Below are 14578 nucleotides of genomic sequence, written 5' to 3'. Positions count from 1 at the left end.
AAATAAAATGTTCATATAAAAATAAAATATAAAGGTGGTACAACCAATTGTGTGAATCTTTCACTCACCAATATTTCTAACGTCGGTGTATATCGGCATTAAAATGTTCGTATCGCATAAAATCGTGTTTACCTGTCCATTAAAAAAAAAAAAAAAAAAAAAAAAAAAAAACTAGCGTAATAGTCACATTCGTGAATGTTTCAGATCACTTATAATAGCTTGAAATCATTCACTGTAAAGATAAAAGTACGATATCGATTTTATATTCCAGATTTACATCACGGAAGGATCCAAGAGTCGAAATTAATCTTTCACGAAGATTTTCGTTATATGAAAATTAATTTAGGAGAAATGTATGTTAAAAAAATTAATTTAAATAAGAAATATATAATATTCAATTATATATTAATATTTTTGTGATAAGATATTCTTGTGCAAGAGAGACGCGTTTTAAAGTTTGCGGAAAATCTTTTTTAATTTGCCGTTTAAAGCAATCAAATTAGTAATCAGACTTTGAAGAAGAAACTTCTCTGTCACTGTCCATTTTACGTAAGAAATATCATTATCACTTTTTAGACGATAAAAAATTTAAGAAGAAATTTACTCATCGATTCATATTTCATTCGATTGACTGCAAAGAAATAATGTTACGTTTCCTTCCCACGCGCATATATAACTTCTCATCTTTCCGTCCGTTTTATTCAATAAAACGGAATGGCATCGCATATTGGAATTTTATACGATAGTCCAAAAATGACTGCAGGATTTCATAATCCACCAATAAATTACACAATTTATTCCTTACGTTCCATCGCGGCCCGAGCCGCGTCTATAAACGAGACCGGATTTATCAAATCGCGCATACAAATGCCAATATATATACATATGATTACGTTTCTTGTATCGCTGCATAATATCTGTAGAAAATTTTTTATAACATTACGTGAAATATTTCAGCTTGCATAATGTCAATCAAATACACGATATAATAAGACGTGTAAAAGTTTGATTTAGAGGAGATTTTTATAATGATCAGTTTCATCATTTTATAATTTTCTATAATGTGTATTTTTATAATATTTATTTCTTATGTCCGGCTTAAAGATTAAAATTTTCATTTAATTATCAAGTTTCACATAGTACATAGTTTAAATATACTTGACGAAAAATGACTACCAAAGTTTAATATAATATTCTCACCAATGATAAATTACACTTTTCTGTCGCTCAATCGCTATACAAATCTTGGTACTTAACATTGCAAATATTCTTAACGAGCGAAATTTTATAATTACACCCTATTATAATTATATTGTACAATTAGAAACAATTTATTTTTGTTAATTCATGTAAGAGAGAAAGATAACACACAATTAATAAATGAAAGGTGTTTATATTTTTGCATCACAAAAATTATATTTATTTTCTATGCAGATTAAAAAACTTTGCCTCGCGGATAAATCAATTGCTATTTATCCATCTTAAAGTAAATATAATTCACGAGGAAACGCGTCACGTTTATTTTAATTAAATTAATTAGAAGTGATCAGAATTAATAACAGATTAAAACTTTTCATTTAACTCATTATGTTTTTATTATTAATTTTATTATAAAAATTTGATATATTTCACATCGCGCGCATTCAAGACTTGCTCATTTCTCGCGATCGGCGGCAAGTAGTAACGGTCGACGTCGTATCCAGCATCAGCGACGCGTACGCGACGGTTCTGCGCCGCTGACTGAAACCAGGCTGGGGCTCTCCGGACTAGTCCGGGATACCGCACACCTCACCGATACGCTGCTGGCCAATCGTGAACGAGCTGTACGTCTTTATGTTCCTTGCGCTATCCTCGTGCACGCATCAATTCTTACGCAATATCGTAGAATAAATATTCTTCTACCCTTGCCAATCGCGCTCTCACTCCCCGACGATGACGACGACGTCGCGCGCGTCGACATATTAACCCTCCGAACGAAGTTTCTTCGGTTATACGTTGAAGATAACACTCGAAATGTATTGCTCAGGACAGTCACATATACTTCGTTTTTTTTTTTTTCCACAATTTTATATATCCCAACGGATAAATCTGTGTGTGAATTTTCCCGTATATTAACGACGAAAATTTTACGATAGATTTAAACTATTCGGAATTTAATATTCCTTTCTCCTTCTCTTTTATATAATATTAAAATAAAATGTAAAAAATTTTGTACGCAAAAATATACGAGGGTTAAATACGAAATAGTGAGCAACCAGAATTTACGCGTATGACCATGAAGAATTTATTGGCAGAGACAACGCAACCTATTAAGCCCCTCCAATATAATTCTATCCCGTAGTCACAACCTTTCGTCCCTTCTCTATACGGATGGCTGTATCTAAAAGACGTCGGACATCATCAGCAGAAATATTTCTGTTGATGGAGCGCGTGTAGGGTAAACGTCTCTGATGCGAAAACGTCGACAGTTCGATATGCTATCACTTGCCTCCTGCAAATCTTGGCAAAATTCATTACCATCCTCAATCATTACCATTCTTATCCATTATTTTACATAATTTGATAAACATATCTTTAAGACGATCCTGTTTAACATAATCATTTTGCTTATATTCTATGACACTTAATAAACTTGTACAAAAGATACACAGGTTCTACAAGCCAAACAAACTTAGTATTAATTCTGGAAGTAACTATAGCATAAATGTTTGTATTGCCTCTGCTTTGTATCTCATTCTCAGATATTAGCTTTTAACTTTAAAAGATGAACTTTTTTACGTACACGGGGTAATTTTTATCATTTTTTTATGTCGAAAAATTTAGGAACTCATAAGACATATAAAAAGGAAACGAATAAAAGATATTCAGCTAATTCATAAATCGATCTTGATATTTAGGTAAACGAGTATTCATTTCAAGTGAAATTTTTAGTTAAATTTTCTGTTCAAAAAATATTCTATGCTTTTATCTTTATAAATGTTTAGAATTTTTCGTTTCAAATCATTTCGCAGATACTTTATGCGATAAAAAACATCATTTAAATCATTAATACCGGATGATAAATAAAGTGGAATAAGATCACTTCACCTTCAACTTCACCTTTGCAAGGTATGCAGATCGATGACTAAGTATACGTCTGTTGAACGATATAGGCGGGTGTGACGTGGAATTTTGTAATTTTCTTCCCCGAGTTCCCGAGTTTTGTTTTCTTTGTCCCATGTGGCGGTCATCAGTGACGGCAGTGCGTGAGCTAATGCGTGCATAATGGTGCTAATAAAGCGCATGTCTTTCGCGTTATCAATGCTCTAATATCCGTTGCAATTTGATGATGCGAAGAGCAAGATCAATCAGATGAATTCGAACAAATGTGTATTGCCGCGATGCAACGCGCTCGTTCGCTGTCAGCGCGACATTTAATGCACATTAAATAACATTCAGAGAGAACTCGGGTCACATATGTTTCCCGCCTGTATAAACCGAGGTTAATCATTCAAATAAACTCTATGCAGATCGTGTGCCGCGCACTTTCTTAGGTGACGATTAACCATTGTGCACGAGAAAGAGAGAGAGAGAGAACAACAGGAAGGATGATGAAGCGGATTTTACGATTTAAATTTTTACAATTTAATATTGCAGCGTCAAATCTGCGTGAAAAATTATTCTGTTGCAAATTATAAATACACATTTGCGGTCAAAAACTTTTATGAAAAATCAAACCAATTGTCTATACCTATCTATTATGCAATAAATAATGTTAGTGGATGATTGCATAAGTTCGTGCCCGATTTTCATAGGTGGCATTAAGTTACTGCATGGCGGAGTTCTATTGTTTTCGTGTGGTAATTGTTGCTTACATCGAATAGATGACGTTGTCTTATGTCAATTTAGCGTCAGACATTGTTCAGATAAGTCCATTTGTGCATAAGAGAAATCATTAAAAATGGAGAACGAAAGGTGCATTTGCGGCATGTATTGCTATATGAATTTCGGAAAGGCGTGAGTGTTGGGATTGCACAAAAAAATATTCAAAGCGTTTATTTGGACCGTGCTCCTGCTCTCCGAACAGTCAAAAAGTGGTTTGGCAGATTTCGAAATGGTGATTTCAACATGGAGGATCAACCCCGCTCTGGACGGCCTTCTGGCATTGATGATGACATTGTGCATGCCTTAGTGGAAAGAAACTCAAGGATTACAACTGAGGATATTGCTGAGAGGCTGAACATCGATAATTCAATCGCTTTTCGTCATTTAAAAAAGCTTGGATACATTTCCAAGCTTGATACGTGGGTGCCGCATCTCCTGACTGAAAGGAATAAGCTGCAGGAAAACTGCAGGAGTTGCAATGGGAAATTCTGCAGCACCCGCCATATTCTCCAAATATTGCGCCTTCAAATTTTTATCTGTTCCGGTCTTTGCAGAATAGTTTAAATGGCAAGAATCTCAATTCCGAGGAAGCTGTCGAAAACCACCTTACAAACTTTTTTCAAGAAAAACCAAGTTCTTTCTTCAAAAATGGAATCGACAAGCTTATAGATGGTTGGAAAACCATTGTAGAAAAGAATGGAGACTATATAATTGATTAATAAAAGTGTTATCTCTAAAATATAATCTATTGAAGTTTATATATAAATCGGGCACGAACTTATGCAATCACCCAATAAATAGACTTCTTTTTTTTTTGCAACTACAGTATCTTCTGATAAATATAATAGTATTTTAAGATTATTCGTGTACATAAATTAAAGCTACTTGTATCTATATAATTACATGTAAAATCAGATCCTCAAATTAGATCGCAAATCAGATCGCAAATCAGTAACTACAATAATATTCCGTAAGCGTTGTGCTCTGCAAGTTTCATCTCTGATTGTTGATTTGGTATGTACAATATATGTTGTGTATACTGTCTTAGCAAATACTTCGTAATACACTACTGTAAATACGATGTCTAAGACCTCAAACTTTGCAATTGCTAATTCTACGTTTAAGTTTGATACATTTTCTGGTGTTGCTTTTACATACAATATACTTTGCATTATACACGTGTGTGTATGTATGTGTGTGTGTGTGTGTGTGTGTTTAAAATATTATATTACGTTTTATTACATAACCATTAATGTACTGTATATGACATGATTACAATTAAATTTCATTTTGCCTCATCGACAATTTAACACGCAAATCACCACCTTTCATGTTGTAGCTTTTAATATCTTTGATTGATTAAACGATTAACTTTAAACTCGAAATTATTTTATTTTTTTTGTTAGCATCTCTGAGAAATATTTACTCATTCTACGTGATGTGAAATGTATTTGGTAGAAATTATCACATAGAAACCTGTTTTAAATTCTGATTAAATGGCGCAAAAGCGCTTCGATATCAATGAATGTCTATATTAAATATTTCGTTAAATTAAAAATTTTATTTTCAACTCAATTATCGACGTTACACGAGATACAGTTAAATATCTATCACCAGAGCATCTAAAACACCGTGAGCAAGGACGAGGTGATTTATAGCATATATTCCTGCGTTTTCATCTGAAAAACTTTTCTCGTCCCATCTGTAGCGCGAACTCGGGTGGAAGGTGCGTACAATTTTTTTAATTTCATTGCAAAACAAATTCTATAAAATTATATTTTTGACTAAAATATATAATTATATTATATTATATATTATATATATATATATATATATATATATATATTATATATTTCAAAAATACAAGTATAAATAAACATTTTATTTAAAAATGGAATAAATCTTTATTTATTTAAATAATAAGCAACAAAATATATAAAATATTTTATATTATTAATGTTTAGTAGAACCTCATTTTTTTATTCATGAATAAATATCTAATTTGAAATTTATATAAAGAAATAAAATTATATAACAATGAAGTACGTGCGTATATGTATTTGTGTGTATGTATAAGAATGAGATTATTTAATAATTTAAATTTAAAACTAAACACATAATTTACTTAGCAAAGATAATCTATATTAATATTTCTCTATTTTTAATTTAATTGATACATTAATCAAATATATTATCCAATAAACGGCTATAAATAATATATGGAATATAGTTACTTATCTTGTTATATTGGAATTTGGTATGAGCATAATTATTATATTCTAGAATATCTAAAAACGTCCTTTATGTGGATTAATTTAGTGCATTAAATATTTTCCGTCTTTGATGTTCTATCACATCCAGTCTTTCGAGTTTACATGATGTATGTACAAAACTCACACAGGAAATTGAAACCTGATTATCAGCTGGTACTTCACACGGGACAGATCCTTTTTGTTGAATCTCTCCTTTATTGCCAGACGAGACTCAGGTGGACTATTTTGTACCTTTTTGTTTCTTGCATTCCCATTTTTTATCCAAATCTCATCGCTCATAGTCTCTTAAAACTTGCTCAGTAATCCAATACCTCTAAGTTGGCTTGAAGCTACGCGTCTACTTCAATAAATTTAATTTTTAATATACAACACAGAATTACAAGAAAATAATTAATATTTATGAATCATGTGCGCGCGCGATATCAAAAAGATCGACAAGAAAGGTAATTTGGGTTGAAAACTAACTGCCTACGCGCGCGCTATCGCACCAATAAGTCAAAATTCATGATCACGTGTGAATTAATTAAGCTCAGCTCTTCGATCCTAGTCTAGAGGAACGCTGATACGGATCCATCAACTTTTCGTCGCTAATTTTCAACTTCAGAAACGAAATTCTGAAGCGAGTTACGAAGAGAGAGAGAGAGAGATAGAGAGAGAGAAATCTTCGATGGATCGAAAGAATCCGGAAGGATATATAGGAACCGAAATCGCATCTTCTTATCCGCTTCCATCGCAGATGGACTTTCTAACGTAATCGCGAATACGTGATTGGAAGGTAGAAGACCATCGATCGCAATCGGAAATAGCAACACGGTTTTTTATCTCTTTTAAATCGATCACTTGTCGCAAGTTTTAATTGCGATAAACTTGCCGTTGAAACCTTTAGCTAAGTCAAGGTGCGAAACCGACGTCAGACGCTGCGATATAATTTTCCTATATCGCTATATATCGAACAACTAAACAGATTAATATCGATAATGATATATGTTGAGGATTATGTCATATCTCGGTATAATACACACGTATATTACGATAAGTTGTGTCAATAACAATTTATCTCTGCAAGTATTATAAAATTATTCTGATATATACTGGATGGCCCATTTTAATCCATCCAGTCGAATATCTCAAAAACCAAACTCGGAAGAGAAAAATGCTTCAGACAAAAGTTGTGTGGCTTCAAGGGGGCCATGAGATGGTGATAATGATTTGACCTTGGAAAATCATTTGAAGGTCATGTGAAGGTCAACTTTAAAATCTTAAATGGAAACCCCCATTTTTTATTTAGTATTCTTGTAGCTGACATCGAGAGATTTCCAAAACACTATAATAAAGTATTTTTTCATTCAGTACTGTTTGAGTTATTTTATATTTTAATCTGACATATTTTGATATAAAAAATTAAATATCTCATAAAATATTCAGTTTTCGATAATCTTACCATAATACTTTTATGTACAGAATAATGAGACAAATTAATTAGTGCCAAAAAAAAACAAATAATTGTTTAAAAAAATACATTGTAAATAATTTCCTTAAAACAATTTTTTTTTTATACTAATTGATTTGTCTCATTATTCTGTACATAGAAGTATTACGGTAAGATTATCAAAAACTTAATATTTTACGAGATATTTAATTTTTTATATCAAAATATGTCAGATTAAAATATAAAATAACTCAAAAAGTACTTAATAAAAAAAATACTTTATTATAGTGTTTTGGAAAGCTCTCGATGTCAGCTACAAGAATACTAAATAAAAAATGGGGGTTTCCATTTAAGATTTTAAAGTTGACCTTCACGTGACCTTCAAATGACTCTTTAAGGTCAAACAAATGATACCATCTTATGGCCCCCACGAAACCAAACAACTTTTGTCTGAAACATTTTTCTCTTCCGGGCTTGGTTTTTGAGATATTCGACTGGATGGATTAAAATGGGCCACCCAGTATATATATATATATATATATATTAAGGATAAGATTTTATTTATTATATATTCCCGTATTAAAAAAGATAATTTCCGTTTTATTAAAATAAGACTGATATCGTCGTATCTGTCGCAAAGAAATGAAAGCTTTATTTTAAAGCGAGATAGCAGAAATATTAATAGATGAAAACTGTACTTTAAGCGGATGTTTTCATTTTTAATTCTGTAATATTGCGAATCGAGCTGTGATATGTGACGACATTTACATATTTTTGTTACATATGCACGGACAGTGTAGGTTGTACAGTTTACATTCGACCATAGTTACGTAACTTACATGAGAGAAAGTTGTACTATACTAATTTCGTTAGCAACTATCCCCATGTAGATATCGGAATATTTAGACGGTGGGAGAGAATTTCGATAGTTTTCCCCGTTAAACCGACTACTGCAACGGATTACACGTGTTGATTATACTTGTTCATAAATTTTCCGATTTATAATTATTCGCAATGCGTATAGGGGTTCTCTTTCCCTGGTGGTCGTTAAAGTACCTCGGCAAAATTTATTTAATCTGATAAAACAACAATTAAAGTCAGCTGTTTTAATTCTCAGACTCGCAATTCTAATTATCTTTTGTGATATAATAACTTTTATTTCGCCCTGTTATTGCTGGTGGCTGTATATTTTTAACATTTATATGGTATTATCATTGATCGAATTACTTACTGTTCCGATATGGCAAAATTACTTCTGTTTAATTGAATTAATCCATTAATAAGGATTGCTACATGCGTTTGAAGCATTTGTAACATTATTCAGTTTCAGTTTCTTCGCGTGTCAACTCCGACATTACCATAAATTATACGCCTACACATTGCATTAGGGAATAGTTGACATTATAATATGAAGAGCGTCATATATTATATTTTGCATTACGTTATTCATTCTATTATAAATGTACATAGAAAATATTTAAAGTTTTCTTTTTCTTTTTCTTTTTTTTTTTTCAGGAATGAGATGTATTTACAATTGAATTCTTTATTTTTTATTTTATTCTTTTCTTTTTTTAAATAATTGCATTATTGAAAAATAATTGATTTCGCGACAGCGACTGAAAATAATCTGATGTTTACAATTTTAATGTACCATATAGTGAAAATACTTGTGTGGATATATTTTTATATCTAAAAAAAATATACAAAAAAGTGTAATTTCCGGGGAACGCGGAGATCTATTCTATTATAAATATATTTTCCTACAGTTTTAATCTTGTTCTTTCGAATTCGAAAAAGTTTTAATCATTAACAGCGTTAATTAATTCTTTCACATTCGTATGCTCGCCCTGTGATAGATATACTGTCTGGGTTTCGCAAGATTTCATGAATCGCGCTGTCAAAAAAATTACTGTCAAATGCGTCGCTCAGCTGTGAGAGGCTTTTATTGATATAAAGTAATGCACAGCGCAATATCGAGATAATCGATCAGGGGAAAAGAGCCAACAATACATGCGAATATCGATTTAATATGGCTTTTTTAAAAGTGGAAATGTCGACAAAAGCAAAGCTGCCTTAAATATTTTAATGACATATTTTATTCTCTCTAAAATTGTATTATATTTTTTACGTTAAGCATAATGATCTGAATCGCTCAGCATTAAATTTTACGACGCCTGTAGAAATGTGTAAAACTGAATGCTTCTTTACGAGTTTTCTTTAGTTTATGTATGAATTTTTATTATGAATTATTAATTTTTTGCGATTTTTCTTTGTAATGCCTAAAATAAAAAAAGATTTATACAAATAAAATTTTAAAATAAAGTATATCGATTAAACCTTAAAAGATGCCTCGTTTAAGATAATAGATTAATGAATTAACTCAAATAATAAATTTGTTTTGATGAGGCTGTTAATAATCATAAATTAATAATAATTTATGTTATTTAATGTTGAAAAATAGATCCTTTTCCCTAAATAGATTTAAACTAATGAGTATATACAGTAATAACATAAGTTATGTAAATAATCCTTAGGGAATTCTGATGGTAGGAAAATTACTAGTGCAAAATAAACAAGATGTATTTTAAATATTTAATTTGTTCTAATTAATAAATTCAAATTTATACCATATATCCGCGCACGTTCTTTATTGCCATTATATATACATACACATCAACATTTTAATGCATATTTGTATAAAATAAATTATCTTCAATTGCACAAAAGAGTTACAAGTGACAATTATTATTTTATAAACATTTATCCATATATTAAATCGAACAAATAAAAAGGTCAATTAAAAGAGATCTTTATGAGGAGTATATCAGAAGTGTCCAAAAATTTTCGTTTATTTAGAATCGCACAGTCGTCGAATTATATCGCACGTCCGTCGACAATTGGCCAACGTCCCGTCGAGAAAAGAGAATTACTTTATGACCCAATTAATCACCCGGGTTAATCCTACCTAAGGGTGCCAAGGGTCTTCCATTAAATGAAAACGCACTCAAGACTTTTTTCGGACAGTTATGATTCTCAGGGGCGAATACACAGCACACCTACATACGAGCGTAAATTTAGAGGTAGAATTCGGATGAAAGGCTTGTTCTCTCTTCGCAAATATGTCAGATCTATCTTGCTTTCAAGATAATCCAAAAAAATAACGAAATAAATTATTTCTTCCAAAAAATAAGCAGTTTCTCAATCATTAGATTGCTGATCACTATCGCTAGATTGTGAATTGCAAATTAGTGTCGTAATATGTTTATCGGTAATAAAACAAACGAACAATACCCATGTGGTATATTTCCGCCATTGATTTCCAAGAGATATTCAATAGTCGATTCTTCAATACGCTATTAATGTCGACAAAGATCTTGGAATTATACGTCTCCTCATTTTTCTCAAGCATCATCGACGAAGCATCTCAATGCGGGATATGAGAACATCAATCAGATGCGCGATAAAGGATAATTCTCAGGACCATCCATTCTGTTAATACGACACTGCCGAAAATTTCTCTTCGAAGAGGAAAAGATTTCGACTCGTGAATCGTGACTCGTAAGCCGGATCTTTTATTTGATACATGTAATAATATTACCTTACAAATCGCGTTTTTCGTAATAGAAATTTATAGATTGAAATTCAATATCTTTTCTTCGTATCATACAGTTTGCCAAAATATATATATATATATATATATTTATTGAATACTCGTGCAAGCTCTTTGAGATAGAAAATATTTTCTGATAGAGATGAGATATACAGGTGCGAGAATCGTGTCTTTGCATAACAAGTCTTTGTATCTCTCGTGTATATCATGTTTGATATTATATTCAACGCTATTAAACAAATTTTTATCGCATTTATTCAGAATTTATGTAGAAATTGGAGGATTGCTGTCAACTGCAAATTATTATATCGCGATGCAGATGAATGAATTGGATATAAAAATTTTCAGCAGAGATCAAACGGAGAATCAGGTTAGTTGCGTTTCTCGAATTTATTAGAATATATATAATATGGTAAATTTTCGTTGAGTCAAATTGCTTGATCATTGACGGCTATTAATTACATATATATCAAAATCCAAAAATTGAATGAAATTGCAATGACATATCCTGTATTAGGTTATCGTTAATGATGCTCGTCGCGAAGAAGATGACAGAACGTTAGCAAAGCCGGAAATAATTAATGAAGCCGATCCGAATAAATCCCGGGTACCAGACTCGCTGAGTAAGTCAATTAATTTGCTTTCATGCTGTATATTCGTGACACTTAATTTCAAATTGTCTTCAATGCATGAGTGACCTTTAAATTTATGCTTTTAATTAATACTTTTGTGTTCGTAAGATTGAAAAAAAAATAAATAAATAAATTTCAATTATTTATACAGATGTATAACATTCATTTTAAATCATTAATTATTTTTCTTGAATGTAACTTCGATGCTTCACAGATGAATGAAAATAATTATATTATAAATAAATCGCGGAATAGGTCCTTTCTTTCCTTCATTCCTTTTTTTTTTTTTTTTGCATAGCTATCAATCAATCTCAATGTGTGTTTTTAATTTTACTTCACGACATAATCCATCGTAGGACTATCGCTGAGACCTTTAAATGTATCCATCCATCTGTTTATTTTCATCGACGCTCAATATCGATACGTTCATCTCGAGATGGAAATGAAACTAATAGTATATCTTTAAAGCGCGCTTCAAATACGCGGAATTTATACAATATACAATATATATATTATCATCTTGATACATATTTATATTTCTATATCTTTCTGTCTGTGCTATTTCTAACGACGCAAAACACTAATATACAAAGTAAAAAAAAAAAGTATCGCAGAAGAGATAGAGAGACAAGATAGCAGAGAAAATGTTAACTCGAAAAATGAGATTGCATTTAAAATTCCCGCATTCGCGCTCGATATGAAACTTTTGAGAAAGTTATACCGTGATTTATTTCACTGCAGCATGTGCGGCTCGATGAAAACGTGTTCAGTCCGACCATACACGCGTAATCTTCCTGACTTATAAATTCAGACATTTAAATTTTTTCACTCAGAAAATTTGCCGTCCGCGAATTACACGTGTATATATTCGCCTACACGAAATATTGTACATTCCAATTGCAAGACTCACTCTATATTTATTGCCGCAACTGCCGTGCGATTGGCGGACTAGTTATCGATCGATTACAATACATATGGGAGAAGAGTGGTATATTTGTAATGGCAATTAGTAAAATATAATTGTTCATATTGTATACTGACTTTTTTGCGTTATATTCAATGTGAAAAATTATCAATGCATTCATAGTATATTAACTGTGTAACTTTTGATAGCTTATAAAGATATCCAATATGCGGTATGGTGAAGGATTTTTTTATACAACGCATCTATGTCATATCAATATGACAAATGTTATATATATAACAAATATGAGATTTTTTTTTTTAATTCTAACTTATCTCTATCATCAAATGACAACAGATTCTGTCAGCTCTCGACTGATTATACCATCAGAACAATCAAGGGGCTCATCGGAATTATCTCGAACGATATCAAGGACCGAGGCCGTCAGGCAGGACGTCAGGAGGTTGAAGAGCGTCACGTTGGATAGAATGGGAAAGATATTTAAGGCTCGTACGCCTACCGTGGGAAGATCTTCTTTGAGCCTGGACACCGTAAGTGATTTGGATCCTGGGGGGCGTCATGTTTCACATGTGTAAGGGGCTTCTAGGGGTACCCGAGCTTAGGTAATATCTCATGATATATGAAGGAAGTTCGAATCCAGAGAATGTCAGAGCATAGTGAGAACAAATTGTACAACATCCAACCTTGAGCAGTTCTTATTGTTAGTAGTGTACGTTTCATATGTAACGTACACTTTTATATTTATATCAATTCATCTCGTTACTATGTATATTTTATATATCAATTTTATGCAGAATTAGATTTAATCGTAAAAATGTAATTTTCCTTTTTTTTTTTAATCTTTTTCCGTTATTTCATTAAACAATTTATATCTCGCGTTCAGAAAAAGTTAATGGATTTTAAATTAAATAATATATGCTATTTTTATTGCTCTATTCGCGATGACTACACAAAATACAGATTTATAAATATAAAATACTATATATTGGATTAGAACAAAAAAAAAAAAAAGGATATTTAGAGGCGCGTTATAAATATGTTATTCTAATATAAAGATTGATGAAATAATCTAATATATCTCCATATTTTATTACTTTATCAATGTATAATAAACGCATAATTAATTAGTCAATTGTGATCACTAAAACGCACATGAAAATAATCAGTACGAATGATGTAATTGTAAAATACTGTGTTAATTAGTAAAAATTAAATTAATCATTTTTAAGAAATTATATTTCAATATATATTATTAGCCAATTTTATAGTCGCATTATTCTCAATCGTATGTGCTAACTTGAACTTAATTAAGCAGAAAGTTTTCACGACTTATAACATTTCTTCGGTTCTTCTATTCTCAGAATGTGACAAGCGTCAATAATTATGACGAGAAAGTATCGATGAAAGAAAAGACAAACTCTTTAGGAAGGATGCTTAAGCTCGTCGACAAAGACGGTTCGCCCAGAAAACTTTTCGTTCGTCCTCGGGCAGGATCGCTGAGTCGTATACTACGTAGGCATCCCCATAATGAGGACAATGGAGTTACCGATAAACCCGCGGAGGATACCGGGCGTGGAATTTTCTCCAGAATGCTCAACCAATTGAGAGGAAAGTAAAGATTCAAAGAAGAAACTTGTCGAGCGATCTTTTATTAGCAGTCGGGCGTGTCTTGCTGTCCGATAGATCGACAAACCTCGCTTAAGTCAATATTTCCCAGAGAATACGGACAATAAATAATTTTCTTTGAAACGTTAAAATCTTTTATCTTACTTTGCCGGAAATATTTATAATATCATTATCGTCATTTGATATTATAAGTAACACATTTTACGCGTAAACAATTTT

General features: G+C 31.6%; 2 protein-coding genes across 4 annotated transcripts in view; one reads left to right on the top strand and one right to left on the bottom strand.

Annotated features, from left to right (window-relative positions):
• LOC138933434 (cholecystokinin receptor type A) overlaps positions 1-1727 on the bottom strand; it is a 41674-nt gene extending 39947 nt beyond the window's left edge. For 2 of the 3 annotated variants that reach the window (XM_070296138.1, XM_070296140.1), the window contains exon 1: positions 1201-1727. The gene's annotated coding sequence lies outside the window, so the exon portion shown is untranslated. Of the gene's footprint in view, positions 1-68; positions 126-1200 lie in introns of those variants that run through there. The other variant, XM_070296139.1, reaches the window with a different exon arrangement.
• Positions 1728-13128: 11401 nt separating this feature from the next.
• On the top strand, positions 13129-14349 carry LOC138933644 (uncharacterized). Its single transcript, XM_070296536.1, has 2 exons — positions 13129-13263; positions 14095-14349. The coding sequence occupies exons 1-2, from the start codon at positions 13201-13203 to the stop codon at positions 14347-14349; spliced, it is 318 nt and encodes a 105-aa protein (XP_070152637.1). The 5' UTR covers positions 13129-13200.
• Positions 14350-14578: the final 229 nt, after the last annotated feature.

This window comes from Polyergus mexicanus, unplaced genomic scaffold (assembly GCF_030449975.1).
Source record: "Polyergus mexicanus isolate NDT 795.1 unplaced genomic scaffold, iyPolMexi1.0 SCAF_5, whole genome shotgun sequence".
NCBI classification, from domain to species: domain Eukaryota; kingdom Metazoa; phylum Arthropoda; class Insecta; order Hymenoptera; family Formicidae; genus Polyergus; species Polyergus mexicanus.
This window is presented reverse-complemented; position numbering and strand designations above follow the sequence as displayed.

Excerpts from the sequence above, each read along its gene's own strand:
- LOC138933644 (XM_070296536.1), top strand. The coding sequence starts at position 13,201 with ATGGGAAAGATATTTAAGGCTCGTACGCCTACCGTGGGAAGATCTTCT. Across the intron at positions 13,264-14,094 it reads CTTCTTTGAGCCTGGACACC|AATGTGACAAGCGTCAATAA; the intron begins GTAAGTGATTTG and ends TTCTATTCTCAG.